We start from the raw sequence: 23,498 nt of genomic DNA, 5'->3' as shown, positions 1-23,498 counted from the left end.
AAGATGCTAGCAACCCAGGAAAGAAGATGAACTTCATTACTCACGTTATGGTCATTCATGAAAAAAAAGTTAAAAACCCTCTCCCAATAGTCCCAATAATTATTTATAGTGGAAATGTGTGTTGCTCCCTACATGGGAGCTGGCGGTTTTCCTGCGGACTTGAATCCTCACTTGACTGATTCACGACTGCCATCCAGAGCACATGAGAAGTCCATCGAATCGTCCACTCTGCATGGGAGTGGTGCTTTCTTGCAGGTTTGCCGATTGGAAGGTTCGATGGACTTCTTGTGTGCTCTGGATGGCAGTCATGAGTCAGTCAAGTGAGAATTCAAGTCCGCAGGAATTCTTCGCGCTCCCATGTAGGGAGCAACCGACTCAATTCCCCAAGCATCGCCGAAGTCGCACCAACCTCTTCTTCACAATATATTTATAGTAATGAAAAAAGGACCAAGGAGATACAGGTTACGCTAAATGTCCACTAACACCACCAGTTACTTAACAATCAGCACTTGATTTTGTCACACACAATCCGGTAGTGTTTTTGTTTTAAAATTTCAATCTCTGTGACATGCGCCAGGGATGAAGACGATGGTCACAGATACCGAAACGGGGAAAAACTACCAGATTGCGCATAACAAATGCAGTGCTTTCTTGAGTGGGGCCGAGTTGTCTTCAAACGTGAAATACATTATAATAATAGTGAAGCTGCACGAGAGGTGCTTCAGAAATTTCATACGAGTCTAATAGATTACTCCTTCAGACCTTGATTGTAGTCTGGAGGCAATGATTTGGGGCCATCTAATTTAAATGCTGAAAACTGCACAGCGCTGAATTATATCCATGGTTTAAGAACGGTACCTTTGCAAGGAGGAGGCTCAGCAAAGCCGGCAGGAGTCCGGCAAAGAGAGTCATAGGTATCGTTGGCCAAGATGTATCCGACATCACATTCTACACTAAACTTGTGGAATGCTTCATTCGACGTGAGAGACAAGCCAATTGCTTTTCCATTTTGTATATCTGGTAGGGGACAAAGGGCTGCATACAGATGACAGGAAAGAAAATTAAAATTAAATTAGTTGGAGGGTATTAAGTGGATAGCGTGATATGCAAGCCAACGAGTCTACACACGATGAAACAGTTCTGTTTGTGGATTGAGTAAGGGGCCGTCCGGGGTTACCGATAGTTTTTGCAAAACGAAACGTTTTAGTATTTTTCACCCACCTACCTTTTCTGCAGGTAAAACGAATTCCAATAAAATATTGATGTCAATTTTCGACACCCAGAAGTGACTGGGCATTCTCCATCGGCATTCAATAATTATTTTCAAAACGAAACTCCTTCAAACCCACCCACCCCCAAACGAAAACTTTTCGTTTTGAAAATACTATTGGTAACCTTGGACGGCCCCTAATTTGAGAGAATTGTTGAAATTGTTGAAATGTCATACTACACGGTGTACTAGGTTTCATCCTAGAGGGTGGTGGCGTTCCCACGGCGGATGCGGAAAACTCGGCTTCCAGCCGAGTCTCACGCGAACCGTGAAATTTATTATTATTATTTTTATTTATACCAGGTCCACACAGACAGTGTTGCACTAGTTGCAATCACGGACTTATTTTGGCCTTTGCATTCAGTACCGTTTGTTCTACAGGGTATGCATCTTGCCATTCCATACATTTACTAATAATTAATATTTGAAACTCGGATGCTGAGCCAATAATAAATGTAGAAAGGAAACATACATCGTAGTATCTAGTTTGCATTGGTGGAGAGTTACTCTTTGCTCTTATCCACGCGTCCTTTTCCTTTCTACAATAATTATAATAGTATTAGATTCATCCAGAAAGTGCAACAACTAGGCACACAACTGACAGAGTTCAGAGACATTAGACGACCTGACACCTACTTGCCCAAGTAGCTTCAACCCATCTCTGCTACGCAAGCCAACAGCCTTGCCTAGTTTTTGCACTTTCTGACGGTATAAAACTGCTTTTTATATGTCCCGTGCTAAATTACATTGCAATGTGTTCTTTGATGCTACCCCTACCACACACTGATGAGCCCATAACACATCACTAATCCATCTCCCTGATGCCCGAACTCTCAACGCTTCCCTCTCTGTATCTCCGTATCTCTTCCCCTCTCTTTCTCTCTCTCTCTCTCACTCTCTCTCCAAGCTCCAAGATCACGCGCTCCAAGATCACCAATGGAAATGTTGGCAAGAAGCCGGCCAGTAAAACTACGGTGAATATCTATGCAATCCTTTCCAGCAATGCCTTCAAGAGGAGTACAACGGGCCGGTGGGTTTTAACCGCAAGTTAGCCAGAAGATTATTCATGACTGTTCCTGAAGGATAATTGGTACACAAGTTCTTCACAATGTATGTTGCAATGCTGTGTTTTGAGACACATGAAATAGCACCACACGGTGAATTTCTCCTAATCAGGACACTGCTAATCCGGGCACGTCTGTCCAACGGGTAACTTTCTCACCCACAGGGAGTCACAAAAACTGACCCTTGAACGAAAAAAAAACACTCCAAACACTCTAAACACGCCATGAGGCAACAATCGTTTCAGGATATCCATCAACAGTACTGGATGAATCGACACGTCACGGAACGGTTTTATTGATATGAAACAAAGGTTGTAACACGTTAGTGACTGTTCCATGACATTGATTGATTGGAAGAAAGAATGATGTTGGTGGGTTCTGAGTTGCGGCAATTTATAGTAACAGGTCTCAACCTGGCCGGATTATGCAAGGGTTCTCATATCTATTTTAATGAGACAATCAGTCTACAACAGTACCTTTGCATGTTGGAGGTTCTGCAAAGCCTGCAGGATTTCGGCATTCAGAGTCAAACGCACGATTTGACACGGCGTACCTATCAGCACACACTACGCTGTATCTGTTGTATGTTGCGTTTGACCTGAAAGACGAACCAATGGCTTCTCCCCGTGAAATGTCCGGCAAAGGACACAGAGCTGTACGGAAAGAAAAAGAAAAGAGCACCACAGTTTTTTTTAAACACTCCACCACTCCACTCTATGCACTTTACCTACATTTACAACACCATAGCAAGGAAAATTGTTCTTGGGTAGATGTTGCACATCCTCTGGACACCTGTTTCACTCATCAAGAGCTTCTCAGTGGAGGTAGATAACCAATCTATGGAAGGTTAAGGAATCAACTGCTGGTAGGGAAAGTAGAGAGTGAAGGTCTACTTCTACCTATTTTGAAACTGTTGAAAGATATTCGACCTGTATGCCAATGGCGGAAAACCCATCTGACACAATGGCAGTCAACACACACAAACACATACACACGCACGCACGTACACACACACGCATGCACACACACACACACACACACACACACACACACACACACACACACACACACACACACACACACACACACACACACACACATCTTTAGACAGTTGACCTTTTGATGCCCATGATTGCGATGCTACAGCGGAAGCCATAGCAGCTTGTGCTGGGATTGCATCATACAACCGTTTGCAAGACTGAAGAATTGACCACCACTAATCAGCCTGCTCTACACCACACAGCTGTGAAGTGGTTTTTTCTGGCCAGTGAATCAATACTTTTTGGTCTTGGTCATATTTTTCCATCCAGGAGAATGAAAGAAAGGCCAGGAGGAGTCTGAGCAATAGAAGAAAGACCTGTGTGACCGTAATCGTCTAGAATCAAACCCGCAACCTCTCGATTGGAAATCGCTGCTCATACCGCTGCACCATAATTATGGGATACACACACGCACGCCCCCCCCCCCCCCACACACACCCAAACACACCCACGCGTTACCATCTAGCGCTCTTTCCGTCAGCAGTGCATTCAAGACAAACAGCGAATTGCACCACGGGGGGGGGGGGGGGGGGAGGAGGTTTCAAGCGCCATTCATGTTTGCAGCAAAGAGATTTTTCATATGCTATTTTCCAGCCTGTGTTTACACATGAGTATGCCAACCATCCTACTAATATCAATGAAGCAACGGTTAACAAGTGAGCTATCGATGACTGAAGGAAGCAGGGGGGTTCCCCTGTTACAGAATAGGAGGTGGCGACAAAGACTGGAACGGTTCAACGCAACGTATAATCAGAATCATTTGTCGAATTACGGTAGTTGTAAAGTAGTCAGTTGATCTCCGAGCTACAGCGAGTGCTCAATGTCAAAGACTGACACAGCAGACTCAGCGGAGGACGTTCAGGTGTACTGTAACTCTGATTTTCATGCCGCTAGGCAGTCAGCAGACAACTGACTGCCTAGCGGCATGAAACTTAGAGTTACAGCAAACCTGAACGCCCTTCACTAAGTTTCCTATGCAGTGTACAATACTATACAAATTTCGGTGTATTTTCAGGTTTGGCTTGATCCAGTTTCAAGTTGCACTTACAATTTGTAGAGGCATTGCGTACTAGGAAATTCTCTCTCTGGTTATTTGTTCAGGAGGGCATGTCAATGCCTTTTCCCTTCGAACTGTTGTGCACTATTCCCTATGTACGTGCTATGGATCATGTTTAAAATTCTAAGTTCGGTGTGTTATGGTTACTTTCATACTTCGTACTTTTTCGACCCACAAAAATGTCACGTCTGTCACATACAGTAATATTTCCTCATTTCTATACCCAAACAATTGCTGTCCTTGTCGTTTGGTTTTTGGTTTCTTTCTCTAGAAGAACTCTCTGATGAGATGTAGTCTACATTTATATTCGTCTAAATAGTGTGGTATTATTATTATTATTATTATTATTATAGGCTTTTCCGCGTTGGCATCGCTAAGCAAGCTTGGCTAGCCTTCGCATAAGCTGCTCCATAATGATGAGACGAAACAATGAATGCATGTATTATATACGATCTAGGACAGAACCAAGGTTGCGGAAATAGTGTGGTAGGCATGTTCAAGTTTAGGTGCTTTGAAGCCCCATCATGTCCTTCAAGAGATATTCACAACAAGATCTTGGTCAGGTATGTGGCAACACCAGGTCAAATAAAATCTTCTTAAACACATGACACGGTTACATCCATACGTTTGCAGCAGGTGTCGCTCATTGTGATATTATCAATGTCGATGAGTGAAGTACCTCGGTATTGAATATTGAGCTGTTGGAGATCGTAGAAAGGCAAAGAAAATGCGAATTGTAAAAGAGGTCGGAGGCTGATAACAATTTCCAAACGAACGCAGGTCCACAACAAGGAATACATTGATTCACGCAAATTTACCCATCCATTCAACAACGCACGCCACATAATTATTGTATCAAACTTCTCTGTACTATCCTTGTTTAGAAGGTAACGGAAACCTCCGATACAATAATGACAATCGCCTTCTTGGCTGGACGTGTAAAATTGGCGTGAATGCTTTCGAACCTACCTTTGAAAATTCGAAATATTTTACTTTTTTCTAAACAATCAACGTGGAGACAGTACTTCAATTATTGCTATAAATAGTATTTTTTTTTCTTTAGTATAAAGAGATGCAGACATTACTGATCACCATGACATCGGATGTAAGATTTGCAGATTGACAATTTTCGTGCTCCGCTCTTCAGTGGAATGTACGAAACGGAGATGGATTTAAGAGGAACAATGCATAATCGCTGCTGAAATAGTGAGTTAGGAAGCCTGAAGAAAATACTGAACGGTCTCTGCTGGGATGATACCTACACCATAGCTCAGCGGTTAGAGCATCGCTGGCCTCAAGCGAGGGTCCCTGGTTCGAGTCCTGGTGGTGCTAGTCAATTTTTTCTTCAGGCTTTTCCTGTTTGCATATTTCCCTCCAGCAAGTGGATGTTGAGCTACTTTTTAGTATCTATAAAACAGATAAGACCACACGTTTTTATTTCTATGGTTCTCGTCACCCGAAAATCTAAAATCGTACGCGAGACGTGGAAAAAAATGGCCCAAAAAATAAAAAAATTAAGTGTACTAGAACATTGGCCATACCGTAAAATCCCGCCAGAGCGCCCCGTCTCTTCCATCTGCCCCTCCCTGAATTCTTGTCAGGGACGTGATTGATTGCATCCTCGTATGACTCTGTTACAGTCTGTGATGCCGTACTGTACTGCAGACGCGTGCTCAACCCCGTTGGAAATGTACGCAACAGTGCCCACCCTCTTGACCAGGGATAGCACAAACCCTGAGTTTTTGATGGGTCTGTACGACTCCTGGCTCTTGACCTTTGGTCGGTGTACGAGATGCACAAACAGTTTTCGTAGGGTGAGTACTTTTTCATGTAGCACTGAATGCGGCAAGTAGGACTCGCCCATCCTCCCCTCCCCGCCTGAAGGGTCGAGGATGTAGGGGCGCTCTACAAATCGACCAATACACCATGGAAAATAGCATCCGCAGTTGGCAACTACGAAAGGTAGGAGGTTCTGAAGTTCTGTGCAAGTGCAGCTAGATTGCGCAACAAAAACTGCATTCAGTGTACTGCACTGTGTTGCATGGGCTGGTCCCCACATGCACAGACTCAGTCAGTGCTGGTTCAGCACAGTTCTTATTTGTTCCTTCCAGACTCCTGAATTGTATGCGCGCGGGTGACGAGAAGCATAGAAATAAAAACGTGTGGCCTAATAGCTAAACTGCTGATAACGTTAGGCAAAGCAGTGGGATTACCTTGTACAAGGTATAATTCTGAACACATTGAGGTCGGACGGTAAAGGTAGGCACTTTATTCGGGATATTTCAGCGGTAGTTGCCAGCGTTGGATATCACAAAGTCAAATACAATTTTTTTTGTTGAATCCTTGAATCGTGGTTTGACCGTATTGTCCGATTGCCTTGCCAGTATCGTCATCGACATGCATGAACATCCGCCAACGTCCTTCACAGCTGAGACTTTCAGCTCGTGCTTATGTTGGTTGGCTCACCTTCCCCTCCTTATGTTATTTTTTATATATTTCGAGTTGGAGAGCTGTTGGAGTGCGCATCCAAGATGTGCTAGAGCAGTTAGCCAGTTGGTTGTAGAACGTCAGTACCGTCGGTCAGTGTCGTGCAATGTTATCGCATGAGCTGATTGTTTAGTAACTGGTGGTGTTAGTGAACATTATAGTGCAACTTGCAGTTCCTTGGTCCTTTTTACTTTTTATCAATAGAATCATGTAATGAGAAAAGGGCCTAAACGTTAAATTAATAGTCGTAACTAGTAACTTTCAGGTCCTTTTCTCTTTACAAATCGCCTTTGTATTCATTCTGGTCTTGATTTCAATGCAACAAATTGATCAGGTGTACCGACTTGTGGTAGCAGCCATTGTAAGTGCAAACACAAGAGAACAGTACGAAATAGTGGTTGCGACTTCGGCGATGATTTTGTTTAGGAATGGGTTTGCTCCCACACTGGAGCTCGCGGCGGAATAGCGCGAGCTCCAGTGTGGGAGCAAACCCATTCCTAAACAAAATACAAGACGGCTTGCTTAAAAACTCACTTTGTATTCGACATCCAGATTGATTTCTTGTGATGTCACTCTTTTCCAGGAATTTGTTTTGTTTGCGATATGTAATATCCTTTGTGTCAGCGACCGGTAATTGGGGTCGGATGGTACTACGAGCATTGTGAAATTGATGGCCGCTACGTCACTTGGTTGTGTCCTGTAGGACAATGTGACTGTGCAGCCATATCCATTTGGGCTACCGAGCACTCTTGAACTAAGACTGGCAGGCGACATCCCAGAACCGTCAGCGCGTGCATAAGATTCTGAATGGGACATGAAATATTAAAAAACAGACGGGCGTATCAACGGCGATTTCAAGCCTCATCTTTTCGGACAATTGAAAAGGTGCAAGGAAAATAGGCCACCAGCATATGGCTGATTGTCTCTCCCAAAACGCAAACCCTTCAAGGCCGGTGTGAAAACAGTAAAATGAGAAAAACATGCCACACCACCAGGAATTAATTAAACCTGTCACCTTGCCATGACCCTTATTCAAGGTGATTGCACATTAATTCTTCGATCAATTTTAATTTCAATACAGTAAAGCACTGGTGTAAGCGACCTCTGGGTTTAGCGACCACGTGCTCTTAACGGCCGTTTTTCCATGCACCCACAGATCTAGACACACACTGTGGGACCTGTTTCTAAAGACCACCTGACTTAAACGACCGCTTTTGCTTGCACCGTGGGGTGGTGGCTCAAACCAGGTTTTACTGTGGTATGAAACCAGTGAGTATGTTCTGACCCTTTTGCTCCCTGCCTGATAGTTTGTACGTGAAGTGTATGGGTTACATTGAGGGCTGCGTCCCACCTGCCGGTGTGGAGTTTACGAAGTTTTCTTCTTCTTTTTTTTTTACGTAAGGTAGCTCGATAAGAAATCAAAAACTCGCCTTCTGCGCACCCTTCTGCGCATCCTTCTGCGCAGGTCACCCCGCGCGCGCGCGCGCGCGCGCGACCCAGCACGGGATCTGCATGCACGCCCTGCACTAGCTGGCCGTGCATGCAGTGGACTCAGTGTACAGTCAGTGTAGATACATGTATATCTACGACTACTTTCGACTAGAAGACTAGCTGCATCATGCATGCAGCATGCACTAGCTGGCCGTGTTGTTGACTGAGATCTTTGTTCTTGTTTTGTTTGGTCGATCTGGCTATGCACACCCAGCAACAGATAATGCCGGAGCATTTCTGTCAGGTCCTTTCTCTTTTCATACTCACATAAGATTAGTTAGTGTCGTGACATATGAAGACGGGGCTGCATAGCCATGCCGCTTCAAGTGGAGCGCAGCCGATCTGTGAAGCGCATGGGGTCGAAGCGTAAGGCGAAGGACCAGCTGGCGAAGTCTCCAACGATGCAACCCGGCACTGGTGAGTGCCCGTCTTGAATTTTTTGTTTGTTTTCGTCTGGGAATTTTGAGGTGCATCGCGATACAATAGACCAATCCCGAAAAGATTGTCTGGGTTCGAAAGGGGGCATGTCAACTGAGAGTACACTGTACAACACATACATGGCACTACCTGATCAGCATGCGGCACAGGACGTGTTTGATAGTTCGCGTGTGACTGCGAGGGTAAGTACACGGTTTTCTCGTTAGTTGCATGCAAGAGAGACGATGCGACAGAAAGCAAAGCCCTTTGTAGTTTTCCCTCTCGCACTGGTAATGGTCTGCTGTTGGAGTGGAAATGCTAAGACATAATCCTTGTTTCGCTCTTCTGTGTAGTGTGAAGAGGTCAACGAACATGTAGAGCTCACTTTGATGAAGTAGGCAAGGCTGTGAGCGCTGTGGCTCAAAGCGATAGGCCCTAAATCTTATGAGATATTTCGAGTGGTATTGTTTGTTGCGAGCGCTTCGTCTTCGATGAGTCCTGCCTCTTTCCTGGCAGCTGCCCTCCTATAGGATCAACCACGAAGTGACTGTACTCATCTGCAGCCGATCAATGTTATATTGCACACGAAGATATCGTTTTCGCCAAGCCAGTGCCCCGCCAAAGACCATCGCCGCGTCACACCGTCGGAACGAGTTCATAATGAGAAACATCATTCGCGCGAGCGTGATGAAGAACTATTTCGAAAGACAACATAGTCTTTACCCCCGGGACGACAACTATGTGCACGTCCTGCAAGGGGAGAATGTCACCAGCGACATCAACGAAGACGACGGCAGTATTTCGGAAACCTGGAGTCAGCGGAGGTCGTCAAGCTCCGCGATCCGCGACCCGGTACATGTACAGTATAGGTGACATGTCGACACGAGCGGACGAAAACACAGCATACACTGTAGTAATGTTGCGAGAGTTTGCGGAAGGAGTCCAAGTCTGGAAATCCATCAGCTCCAAAAGCTACCTGTAGGTGGGCGATGAGACTCCAGCTTCAGACTACAACAGTCAGGACTTGTAAATAGTTGAACTTTGTGAAGCAGCAGATCGAGAACTTAGCTGAAATCGTGGCTGTTGCAGTATGTCGGCGCTATGTAGCTTGCATTTTTTACGGAGAGTCGATCGCCACGCGAATGTTTCTCTCCTCACCGAGAGCTATCTGGCCTCCAAACTCCGTCAGGGTCTGCCTAAGGTAACGAAGGTCCTTTGACTAGCTGCTGGCAGGACTCCATCAACTCCTTTAGCTTCAGCTCGGCAAGCAAAAGTCTCTCTCTCCTCCCCCATGAGCTGACACACACAAACTGAATACAAAACGATGCATTTCACACGTGCTGGCTTGCACGCGTGCCCCCTTTCACGAACCCAGACAATCTTTTCGGGATTGGTCTATTAGCTTACAAATGCCTGATGTTTTCCTGCGTCTCGACGTTGTCTTCTCCTTCTGCTACTGCATCAGCTGCCTGTGGGAGTTCTGTTCTCCAGCAGACAGGGGACTCAATCGGAACCATAAACAAGCGCTTGGAGACGGCTCATGAAGAGCTTGGCGAACCTGTTTTGCTGCCCGTGACGAGTGGAGAGTATGGCGATGAAACGCAGGGGGAAACAATTACCACCGGTGAAGAAGAGTGTGAGACTGGCGATGATTTAGCGAAAAGAGGTAAGCGTTGTCGTGTTTGTATCAGCAAATCTTCAGATAAGAGGAAAAGACTCTGCTCTCAGATACTAGTACCCCACTCCAAGATATTGAACAGGCGTTGACAGTTCATGTCAGTATAATGACAGGACAGAATACACCAGCATCTAGATATCGTCGGTGGTTGAAGTTTTTAGACTCAATACTGCAACTGTGCACACAAAAGTGCACGCGCACACACGCTCACATGCATGCATGCACGCGCACATATGCACACACACGCACACACGCGAAGGCACCATTGCCTGTTTGTTTGAACGACTATAAATATAAGCACAACACCAACAACACCACCAACAACAACAGATCACCCTCAGGAATAGTCCGCTTACCGGAGCACAAAAACACAAACACCTCGGAATAATCTTTCAGCATGACTTCCGTTGGACGGAGCATGTTGAATACATAGTCAAAAATCACTCAAGTCTTTCAATATTCTTTTTAGACTAAGGTCTACACTCACCAGTGATTCTTTATCTCACATCTATCAGACATACATACTACCTATATTCTCATATGCGAGCAATGCTCTCACACCGTTGTCACACACTTCCCTTGACAGGCTAGAACGACTCCAGCGGAAAGCCGCCAGAATATGTCTCCACCTTCCCCTTTACACACACTTAGAACACTCCCACCTTTTGCATCGCATCAAATGGCCAACATTATTTTCAAGCTTTAAAGTTTAACATTTAACATTATTCTCTTCGCGCATTCTCTGCGCCACAATTATGCCCCACCACATATACTCTCACTGCATACTGCTAGCAGCGTGCAACCTTCGTATAATTTACGTCGCTCTCGTACTTGGCACTTGCCAACTCCGCGGACTGATCGCTGTCTCCATTCTCCCCTGTACAAGGCCCTTCATTACTTTTTTTTAAAATTGCTTGCCCACCCAGCTTTGCGAAATCCCTTCTTGTACTCTCTTCAAATCCCAGATATCCCTGCTGTTGCACAACTCTGTATGCTCGTGTAGCGACCACCCCCTGCCCATACACTTAAGTAGTCATTAACCCCTAGGTTTTGCCCACCCAATTCTTCCTCACTCTTTCTCCTTTCTTACACTATTATCTCTTATTGGCCACTGGCTATCGTGAGAATAAAGATTTGAAACAACAACAATAATGTGTGCACATGCACAAACATGCATGCACACACAAACACACACACACACACACACACACACACACACACACACACACACACACACACATATGCGGATGTGCACACCCATGCACGTGCGCGCACACACGCACACACACACATCTTCACCAATTTGTAGGCGCCATACCATCGGTTTGATGAGAAGTCATCGGTGCCTGTACATCGGATGAAGTAAATGCTACACAGAAAAAGGAGAAGACAAAATGTTACGAGTTATGACTAACTGTCTACCAACGCAATCAGATCTTATACAGTCAGCGATTGCGACAAAATGGCACAACACTGACAAGGAGTACTGAGACAAATAACACTAAACCAGGAATCGTCAAACAACTTACGACAATCCGGACTGGACACCAAATGCTTGTAGATGGCAGACTTGCTCTTGTCGATGGCATGAGGAGATGGAGATGGAGGATGATGATGGGGATGAACAGGATGGTCAGGAGGAAAGCAAGGGTGAGCAGGAACAGGAAGTGGAGGATGAGAGTGATACGGACGAGGAGGAGTTCGACATCGACAAGAGCAAGGCTGCCATCTACAAGCATTTGGTGTCCAGTCCGGATTGTCGTAAGTTGTTTGACGATTCCTGGTTTAGTGTTATTTATCGCGCGCGTTTCTTTAAGCAGTTGCAGGTGTTGGAAGCTGTATATATTCGCACACGTGACCCTGTTCTATGCCAGCAAAAAGAAAATGTTGTAGCACTCACACTTTTTAAATAATACGCACTCACCAGTTTTTGTTCACACGCACTCACAGCTGCCACATTCATCTACTGCTACCATTCTCAGATACACTGCAAAGGTTCACACTACACGCGTTATGCATAACCGCTAGCTGTGCTGCATTCTCACACTTCTTTTCATATTACTCTAGCTATATAACTGGTTGTTTTAGTGATTCTTACTATGTGACGATGTTCCACTGATGATGGTCACACGAAAACGTTCTGGAATTGTTTCATTTTAATTGTTTATACATGGTTATGAGTGCACAATTGATATTTTTCATTGCTATTGAACAATCTTCGGACCAAGTTTTTCCTATTGAGCTAATAAGTTCACATTCCCAACTCATAAATATATCTCTTATTCTCACGGGTGGAATGGGTGGTGGGGAGGGCAAATACTCAATGACGCCTCAATTCTCGGCTTGGTGGCTCAGTGATGTAGCCTGAGGTCGCAAGCTAGATGTGTGTCAGGGATCGTTTGACAGCGATGATGTGTGCAAAGAGTAGCTGCTTGAGCTTCCTGTGGGATGAGAGGGTTGGCCAAGTGACCTGGTGGAGTAACGTGGTGGAGTAACGAACTGTGGTGGCAAGGACTGAAGAGGGGGAGTCGGAGGCAGAGTTTTGCTGACCGCCGTTGGAGACGTTCGAGGGCATCTTGTTGCTGAACATTCATAGCTGACATAGCCAGAGAACCATGTTCAATAACAGGGCGTACATATGTGGTGCACAGTGCCGACAGGGCAGTGGGTGAAAGCCGCCTCAAGAGGTGGAGAGTGCGCGCAACTTTGCTCTCGATGCGCCGATGTGGGCATTCCACTTCAGGTCGGCCATGTTCGCTGGACCAAATACGGAAGGAGTATTGTTGGTCGACGCATCAAATGCGTTCAACTCGCTTAATCGTCAGGCCGCACTCCATAACGTTCCCCGCATTTGCCCTGCTCTAGGCAAAGTGTTTGCCAACACCTACAGCTCGCCAATTTGCCTTTTCGTTGCTGGTGGCAGTGAGATATTGTCACAGGAAGGGAAATGCCAAGGGGACCCATTGGCAATGGCAGTGTATGCTGTTGCCACAGCACCTCTGGTGAAGCACCTGGCAGCGGCTTGCCCGTCGGTCGTCCAGTCTTGGTATGCAGATGACGATGCGGCGGCGGATAGACTCCTGCAGCTCCGACAGTACTGGGATACTCTCGAACAGGCTGGCCGCGGATATGGTTACCACGCCAATGCAGCCAAGACCATCCTCGTTACGAAGCCAGAGCACCTCGATCGAGCGAGAGAGGTGTTTGACGGTACCGGGGTGACTATATCAGCCGAAGGAGCCCGATACTTGGGCGGTGTGCTGGGATCGGCCAGGTATACCGAAGAATGTATATCCGCAAAGTCGCGTTGCTGGGCACAAGAACTCAAGTCTCTGGCTGGACTGGCGAGGACCCAGCCACACGCGGCATACGTGGTATTAACCAAGGGTCTGGCTGGCCGGTGGCAATACCATCTCCGTGCCACACAGCACAGCCCTGAGGTTCTTCAGGTACCTGGCCAGGTTATCGATTCAGAGCTTTTGCCAGCTCTCCTGGGCCATGAGTTCGACCCCAATAGCTCACAGCGGGAGCTTCTGTCTCTGCCAACGAGATGTGGTGGTCTTGCTGTGCCGATTCTGCCTGCCCTGGCGCCTGTGGAGTATGCGGCCTCAACAAAGATCACTGAGCCGTTCGTGTGCCTGATTGTACCGCCAGATACATTAACGCCTCCAGAAGAGGCACCTGCTGCTCCATACCAGTCCTCCACACAGCCTCTGACCGTTGCGGGCGCGGAACAGCCTCACAACGTTCGGGGCCATTCTCCCGGGTTGATTCTATCGTCATCTCTACCCGATGATTTCCGCCTACATCCTGTACCACGGCCGGGGATCACTAGCCTGGATGACGCAGCCGGAGGCTCGGGCGCCGATGTTACCCTTGATGTCATCGGGGATGTTCGGCGGCAGGCACGTCAGTCACGTCAGCAGCGGCAAAAGAAACAGGATGAAAGAGTGGCACAGTTGCGCCCCATGCTACCGCCGGCGCAACAGCTTTTGTTGGAAACGGCTGGTGAGAAGGGTGTTTCAAATTGGTTATCCTCCATGCCGTCTTTCATAACGCCCAGTTCAATCCTGAACAAATCGGATTTTCGTGATGCTGTTTGTATTCGATATGGTTTGTCATTGGAGGGAGTGTCCAGTTCCTGTATTTGTGGGCAAGACATGACAATAGATCATGCCATGAGTTGCCCGGCGGGTGGTTACCCAATTGCAAGACATAACGAGATCCGGGACATTCTGTCAGAAGCTATTCGGGAAATACTACCAGATGTGGAGAAGGAGCCTCTTCTCAAGCCGTTCGAAGGAGAAACACTACCACATCGAACTGCGAACCGGTCTTTGGAGGCGCGTCTGGATATCAGGGCGCGGGGCTTCTGGATCCGGCAGCAGGATGCCTTTTTTGATGTACGGGTAACACACCCGAAGGCAAGCCTGCTGTCGCGTACAGACGTCCTGCGTCAGCTGAAGACCCATGAACAGGCCAAAAAGAGAGAATATTGTGCCCGTGTAAATATTGTAGAGAGAGCATCATTTACACCGTTAGTTTTTTTCAACTTCAGGCATGTGTGGGCCAGAGGGGTCTCGTTTTTTGAAAAATTTGGTATCGCTTGTTGTTGAGAAAAATCCTGAGTTACATTATTCTGTAGTCATGGGACAACTTCGATCTGTATTGTCGCTGTGTTTGCTCCGCTGGTGTATTACTTGCATATGTGGTTCGCGGGCATCATACAAGCGCCAGCGCCACAGCTTTTTAACAAGCTGCCATACCCTTAGAGCACGTTGATGTGTACGGGTGTCTTATGTTTGTTCTTTTATTTTCCATTATGAGCCGGTCTTCTCCGATTGGTGGCCCCATGCCCCATGCTCATTGTGTTCAACTGCACTTTGCGTTCCTTTTTATATTGAGTTCCAGTGCACTTTGTGTTCATTTTCCTCTCTTTTTTCATTCTATTTGAATTTTGATGTATTGCGTTTTTGCTTGCCCGTACAAGAGGCTGTTGAAATGATGATGATGACATACTAGAAATGGAAAAGGTGAGCGAAAGACAAGCCGGGGAGTAATGAAGGGCAATCGCTTGCCTGTCCTGTAGGTTGAAAAAATTCGACTGGTTCGCGTACCGGGCAGGTAAAGAACAAGGAGTCGTACAACTCCCTGGTCAAGAACCACTTATTCGCTTCCGTGGGACGCAACCACCCCATGATCAGGTGTCAGATACGGCTCCTAAACGGTGGGGGAGGATAGATCAGATCCACCAACCATAGGCCAAAGGCCTAAATCCCATTTGCCACATCCATGTTTTACTTGTGCCAGGCCATGAGCTCCCAATTAACTGTGGGTCGCAGCACGGTTGGAAAAAATCCTTCCGCTTCCAAGCACGACTTGAACCTGGTACCTCTCGTTTCACAATCATGGTCTTTAATACACCAACCCACTGTGCCTGCGGTACGCAATTTTCAAAGATTACGGGGTAAAGTGTGATATGCCTCACCTCTTTGGGATGCTTGGGAAATTATGGACCAACCTGTGCTTGGGGTACTCTGATCCGTGAAATCTTGAAATCCATTATCAAACGTTACGGGAGATGTGATGGAAGTGCAGCCTGTACAAGACATGTGCAAACAAGGTTTTAGTTTTAGCACAGCTTCACCATAGCTCAGTGGTTGGAGCATTGCTGGCCTCTCGAAGTTCCCTGGTTCGAATCCCGATGCCGAAAGTCCTTCTCTTCAGACGCTTCCCATTTGCGTCTTTCCCTCAAACCTGTGAATAATATTATTACAGTACTATTAAGAGTCAATAGCCACTCTTAGCAAACAATCGTGGTGCAATTTTTTTACGGTACTCGAACCTCTGTCACGCAAGTAGCATTAAAGCCGAAAAATGTTATGGGGCCTGGTTTTTCGTTGTGACACAGGGTACGCTTTTGGACCAAATATTGCGTAGTGTGTACCCATCTCACCTTGTATCGTGTATATATGGCGCCATAAATGGTTGCACCGAGCGAAATAAAAACTATACTCATGGCAACAGCATGCTAAAGTTTGTGTGCATCTTGCTAAAGGTTGAACCCAAATCACGGTATTTCCCCCGTTACGGTAATACCGTTACAACAAAACACTTTTTGCTAAGGGTGTCTAATGTCTGTAGAAACCCGACATCATCCGACATGGCTAAATATCTTAATTCGCTCAAAGTTGGCTCCTTTTATCCCTAGCTGGACCTCATTCACCCACTATTGTATTGCTGTATTGCACTTATTTTACATCGCAAGTCAAACGGGCAATCATGCCCAATGTTATGATGACGATGGAAAGGGAGAAAAGATTAAGAACAAGATTAGTTATCCTGGATTATGGGGAGTGAAGAAAACGGTGAGTCTAGGAATCTCTCCTTAGATCATCAACATCGGTCATGAAAGTAGACTTTCAATGGACTATGACAGTTTGGTCCAGAAAACCTCCGTTCTTTAGATATCTACCAAAATAAAATAAAACTCGATAAAATACGAACTGAAACACCTTCCAACAAGATACGAAAACGAGGGCTCACTGCTCCTTATAACAACGCAGCTCTGCCAAACATACTATGTTCGCATACATATCCAAATTACCTAGTAATGTTTAGCTATCCAACTTTCGATTGGTGACTTGCTGGGTCCCTCGAACAAATCGATCCATTCCGCCTATCCAATGGCGGCCATTACGAAGTTCATCTTCAAGTGTTGTGAAATTACATTCGATTATGATTTACACATGCTGTTGTATTTGGTTCTTTTCTCGTAGAGTCCAGGGTCTGATGTCTTATACCTTGGTACGGTGCGGAGGGCCTGTTTTCAGCCAATCAGCGCTCATCTAGCCATGGTTATATTGGCCAGTATCGAATATAAATCCCGGTGCATGGTACGTACGCAAGGGCACTGCCACCGTACGTGTTCATTGCCTGAAAGGCAGTGAACTTGTACGGCGGCAGTACTCCAGTGCACAGACCATTCACAACAGACACAATACACGCCACATGCACGTGTACACTCCACACAGAACGGCATTACTGACGAGGAACAGTACACAATGGAAAAGAAGAGTGACCTGGAATTCGTCTACAGAGTATTCTATCATACTGAATCTGAGGATAAAGAACGTCGAATAACCACGAAGTATCCCGAATGGATCAGCAATGTACATTGTACTTCGAAGAGTTGCAGATCATCAACAGACTGCCTCCTTCGTAACTAAGTTTATGATGCAGAGTGTAATTCAAAGTTCAAACCGATTGGAAAATTCTAGATTGGATTGAAATGTGACACAGTGATACAAAACAGTGTATGCAAATGCAGCTACTTGCAAGTAAGCAAAACTGATTATAAGATGCAGCATGTGAAAATCAGCACTGTACCATAATTATAGTAACACTTACTCCCAAAGACTCCAAACTGTTGTCTAACGAGTGACGGTAGTTTGATTCAACGACAGCTCCAGCACCCCGGCAATTCAGTTGACTTCCGCACCGCTCACGAGACAAGATGCTACAATATGCACTGGAACTGAAAGGAAATCTAACCCAAACATCCGCGGAGGAATCTCCTTCTGATCTTGCTCGACCCTTCTTTCAATTGACAACTGATAACCATCAGAACATGTTCATGTACTGCATGATGTAGGAGATCTCCAGATAGGTTCGTTGTTCTGGAAATGCGTAGGGGTACCTGGCATAAGTAGGATATGACCCTCGTAGTCGGGATATTATTTATGCGTCTTCTGCACCATTTTTCCCTCCTTTCGGAGACACAGTATTTTTTCGCTTTTCCGGGATAATTCGATTGAAATCCGTACTGCGGACAAAACATCGTTTTCCGTAAAAAAAACGGACAAATACGGGCAATTGGTAACACCGGTTATACCGTATCCTCATATAAATCCCTCCTGCTATCGCAGTCGGGATTTATATTCAGCCGGTGTAACCCTCTGACTCGGGTTATATCCTCTACATATCATTATGGTCTAAGTGTACGTGCGGGAATGGTGTGATGTGTGACGTTTAAGGTATGTGGTGCATGCAAGAGTACGCATTGTCAGAGTGTGGGAATCTGCTTCCGTCTGTGTGAGAGTGACTGTCAAGTGAATGCTGTACATGCGCAGTGCTAGTTTGGTGTGGGAATGAGAGTCATGTGTGATTCGTCCGTGATCTGGTCGTCTTGGTCTTGGTCATGTGTGCTGTACGTATTAATTCCTGATTGATCGTCTCGATTTGTCGTCGCTTTTTCACTGCTTGTTCTTTGTTGTTTCTTGGTGTCGTTTGTCTCGGTCCTTTTCCTTGAGTCTTGTTTGCGCCTGTCTCCTCCTGCATCCTTGCCATCTCCTGCTGAGAAATGAAGCTATATTGAATCCCAACAGAACGACGTGTTGTTGTTTGACGGGGGCCAGGGAGAAGGCCATTACACAAATCAATTTGGTTTCACAAGGATCGGTAGCAGCGGGGTTTCATCCTGAAATTGGGGGTGGACCAACCACCAAAGCCTGCTGCAACAGGTCCCCAAGCACCTACAAGTGATAGTCTTAAATATAGTTATCCACTAAAAATCACTTGGGGGGAAAATTGAAAATTTCCAATTCGCCAACGGCTATGCACTAGCCGAATCCAACCTTCCATAGTTCCATCTGCTTCCGCTCGGTACTTAGGCATACTGGTTGACAAACATCTGTCTTTCTCAAACCAAGTGGATGCAGTATGTGCAAATGTCAATAGGAAGGTCGGTGCATTTGTCCATGCTAAGCAGGATATCAGCAGTTTTGCAAACGACTTTTCTATTTATCGATCATTCAGCCCGCCGCTTTGAGTTTGGCAGCACTGCATAATTATATTCATTGCTAATCACAAACCCTATATGACAAGCTTCTTACCGCCAGCCGCATAGCGTTGAAGAGAATATTTTCGTTGGATGGAATGACCCCTACCACTCTTCTATACAATCATACTAGCTCTTACGCCCTTGAGAAACGCCTCAACTTTAAAACCTATGTATTTGTTTACCGCTGCCTGAATGGACTTGCTAGTCCTCTTCTGCAAGACCGCTTTACCTTTAGCGCCCATGGTGCCCACACTGCGGCCACCACCCGTGGCCAAGTCTCTGCTGCTCTTGTTCTGCCCCTCGCCAACACTCGATATGTCTTCTGTGCAATTTCTTATTTGGGCGCTGCCAGGTGGAATACACTTCCACCGGCTTGCCGCATGTCTAGTTCACCAGCTGAATTTCGCTCACCCATCAAACTATACCTAGGGTTCCCTGTAAAAAGGCGCTGACGCCTGTTGGGATTTCCCTAGTAAAATAATAATAAATAATAATTATTATTATGAAGAAAAGAAGAAGGACAACATGTTACGAGTTATGACAAACTGTCCACCAACGTAACCAGACCTTATACAGTCAGCGAGTAATTATATTGGCTCACCATCCGAGTTAAATAATAATAATAATAATCAGGCGGGATGGACGAGACAGAGAGAGTACAGAGGAAGCGGAGGATGGAACGGACGGCGGAGGGAGCAGTGAGTCGGAGAGCGGTGATGGGAGTGGTGGTGAGAGTGCCGGTGAGAGTGTTAGTGTTGTGCGTAGGTTTCGTGGTAGCAAGTCTTCAGTGTACAATCATCTGCTGGCTAGTCCTGATTGTTGCGGTGCGTATTCCGACTCTTCGTTCACTGTATTGTGCCGTGGTCGTCATGGTTATGGACTACAGTTAAAAGTGTTGGAAGCTATCTATCAGCGTCTGTACAAGCCTAATTTGTGTGTACAGAAAGATAGTATAATTTGGTTGAAATTGTTCAAGTAACGTGTCGTGTTTAGTGCGGCCAAGCTTGGCCGTTAATGTTCTAGGTTTAATGTACTGCTGTTATGTGTTATCACGTTGTCTTTCCTTCCTTTCTCCTTTGTTCATTTCTCGCTTTGATTGTTAAAATTCACACTTGTAAATTTCACTGTTGTTGCTCTTAGTGTTATTTCTCTAACTTAGATTTTCTATAATAGTTCAATTTTTGTTTCAGTGTCCTTTAGTACAACGACGATTCCTGATGAGTGTTGTACGAAAACTTGTTTGAATCCCTTTCTTTCTCTACACAATTTCTTCACATTTTTCATCGTTTTATTACACATTGTCTCCACAGTTTTACAATACATGAATACAGTGTACACAAATGTCGATCCAGCTTGTATTACTGATTGCGGTAATAATAAGGGACTGTAGCTTTTGCTCGTTTTCGTTGCGCTTGCCTTCCCCTCTTTGGTCTTTCCATAACCTTGAACCTTCCAAGTTGGAAGGCTGTCGGTTAGCGCTACGGAGATGTGTTGAAGCTAGGTGTCAGGACGTCGAATGTCTCAGTACTCTGTCAGTTTTGTGCCTAGTTATTGCACTTTCTGACTGTATATAGTATCATGTTACAGTGATGGAGAGTTACTCTTAACTCGTATCCATATTTCCTTTTCTCTTCTACAATAATAATAAACTCAAAATTATGAAGGACGCTTCACGCAGCTTCATTATACTTGAATTGTTTGCAGGCAACCTGCCTACACTCAAGAGAGCACTGCATTTCACACAAATCCATTAGAGGTATCGTTACAACGTTTCGGTCTTTATGACCATCATCAGGAATGAAGTGGACATGGAAAGAACAGCAGTATAAAAGAGGGAGGCAAGCAAGCAAAGCGCGGTACATAGTGACAGCGCGCGCGTAGAGAAGTGCAAAGCACGTCACGGCGGGTGTGCATTGCTACAATCATGTACATGACAACACAAGCACAAACGGCGAGGAAAGTAGATACTGCGCTACAGCAGTGATAACAGCCCAGTTCCAGTCTCACACCACCAGTGAAGTGTGTAGAGCCCTGCGCCACTCGCAGTAAATAACAGCTGTATTCAATGCCGGCAAAGCGCACAGGTCAGTGCAACAACATCCCATGCATGATGCTAAAGGTAGCTGAGCAAGAAAGATGATTGTAGACCATGGTAGAATGTGGAAGAGCATACTCCATAAAAAGGTGGTAGCCAAGGCACGTGAATGCATGCATTGCCCACACACATGTGCCGAGTGTATCACCCAGAACGCATGCTAGAAGCCAATAAGGCCGCACAGGTGGTGTTATAGCAGATCCCAGCCACTGTTGTTGTTGATTTCCAGGGATCGCTCCCTGATGTTGATGGCCTCTCGGATCCTCCTCCTGGGGCGATCACGCTCAGAGCCAAGAACCCGGATACCCGAGAAGGCCGTTGCTCCCAATGGCAATGGTTCAGATGCATGCTTGGCCGCAAAATGCTCACCCAGCGCGGTGCCGCTCACTGTGTTGCGTGCGTCGTCGTTGTGTTCTTTTGTCCTGGTGGCGAGGCTGCGGTACGTCTCTCCGACATATTTATCACCACATTTGCACTCGAGGTGGTATACGACGTTTCGCTCTGTGCATGCTTCTGAACCGGACATGCAGGCGACACAAGCAGCTTTGGGCCGCCCCGTTTACGGGGCTTGGAAGGGTCTACATACCTGCGGCATGGTGGTTTGCGGAGGGCAGACGTGCAAATCATAGAACTTAGACGGCGGTTCCTGTAGATCAGCTGGGCATTTATCTTGTACTTCCGGAGAAATTTATGAATTTTGTTGTGGATTTACTCGGTGTGAAACGGCAGGTTGAGGGTGACACGGTATTCATGGATTTGTGTGAAATGCAGTGCTCTCTTGAGTGTAGGCAGGTTGCCTGCAAACGATTCAATAATAAACTCGTGGCAGGAAAGCACACAGGAAATCCATATACCTTTTGGCTTCGCTACCAGCACTGGGATGCCACGGGAATGATCCCTGCCCCCGCAGAAACTCGAATGAAGCCGCCAAGAAGCGTCATTTGCTGAATAAAAGCCCAACATGACGAGAATGAAGAACTCCTCCACAACAACAAAGCAGCAAGGACTGCAACAGAAGGCCAAGATGGCCCAAATCTACAGGGCAGCCAGTGCACGCGAGTTTCACGTGTGCATTGATGCCTCGTCGCATAAGTAGAAAATCACATGACTCTGAAAAGCAGACTATGGTAATGGTGTACTCCCAATGTCAGGACTTTAAACCCCGCTGCTACTGACTGGTCCTTCGAGACGGCCTTCGTAATGGCCACCATTGGAGAGGCTGAATTGATCGATTCGTTAGAGGGATGCAGCAAGTAACCAATCGACAGTTGGATGGCTAAACATTACTAGGTAAGTTGGATCGGTGTGCGAACATAGTTGGTTCAGCTGCTCCTTAGTTGTGAGCAGCAGTGACCTCCCGTTATTGTACCTTGTTTCAGTGAGTATTTTAGTCGAATTTTTATTTTATTTTGCACGATATCCAAGGAGCGGAGGGTCTCGGGACCAAACTGTCATTGCGGGTGAATGAAGTCCACGTAGGGATAAAAGGAGCCAACTTTGGGGGCGAAATTGGAAATTTGGCCACTTGGGGTGATGTTTGGTTTTTACAAACATTGACTCGTTTAGCAATAATATTGCTGCAGACAATACCATGAAACAAGCCAGCGTGTTTGGAGTTTTAACTCTTTGGGTTCAGATAACGTGTATACACCTTGATCACCCAATTTAGCGTTGAAGCTGCAGTGTAAAACGTTACGGGGGCTGATTTATCGTTGTGACAAACGGTATGTTTTAGGCCAAATATTGCGTAGAGCATACCCATTGCATCTTGTATTGCGTGGATGGCGCCATAAATGGTTGTATTGCGCAAATTAAAAGCTATACTCATGGCAATAGAGTGCTAAAATTAGCGTGCATCTTGCTAAAGGTCGAACCCAAATCTCGGTATTTTCCCCCTTACGATGATACCGTTACAACATAACGTTGTTTTGCTAATGGTGTATAATAGACAAATGTGCAAACTTCCGTTACTATGTTTTAAGAGAATCCAATCTTCGCAAACGCTGGAAAGGTATTGAGTTTGTGACTTCGCAGTTTTCTTTTGAGCATGCCAGGGG

At 45.9% G+C, this 23,498-nt stretch overlaps 1 protein-coding gene across 1 annotated transcript in view; it reads right to left on the bottom strand.

Annotated features, from left to right (window-relative positions):
- The window catches only part of LOC135821855 (MAM and LDL-receptor class A domain-containing protein 2-like), a 61,029-nt gene that overhangs the window by 10,420 nt on the left and 27,111 nt on the right, over window positions 1-23,498 (bottom strand). Inside the window, exons 10-15 of the mRNA XM_065334853.1 lie at window positions 15,993-16,103; window positions 11,823-11,873; window positions 7,453-7,721; window positions 5,057-5,129; window positions 2,811-2,987; window positions 859-1,035 (exon numbers count right to left, since the gene is read on the bottom strand). Of these exons, the coding sequence (XP_065190925.1) occupies window positions 859-1,035; window positions 2,811-2,987; window positions 5,057-5,129; window positions 7,453-7,721; window positions 11,823-11,873; window positions 15,993-16,103 (858 nt within the window). The remainder of the gene's footprint in view (window positions 1-858; window positions 1,036-2,810; window positions 2,988-5,056; window positions 5,130-7,452; window positions 7,722-11,822; window positions 11,874-15,992; window positions 16,104-23,498) is intronic.

Source organism: Sycon ciliatum, chromosome 7 (assembly GCF_964019385.1).
Source record: "Sycon ciliatum chromosome 7, ocSycCili1.1, whole genome shotgun sequence".
NCBI lineage: Eukaryota > Metazoa > Porifera > Calcarea > Leucosolenida > Sycettidae > Sycon > Sycon ciliatum.
The sequence above is the reverse complement of the archived record's forward strand: the minus strand, read 5'-3'. Positions and strand labels throughout refer to the sequence as shown.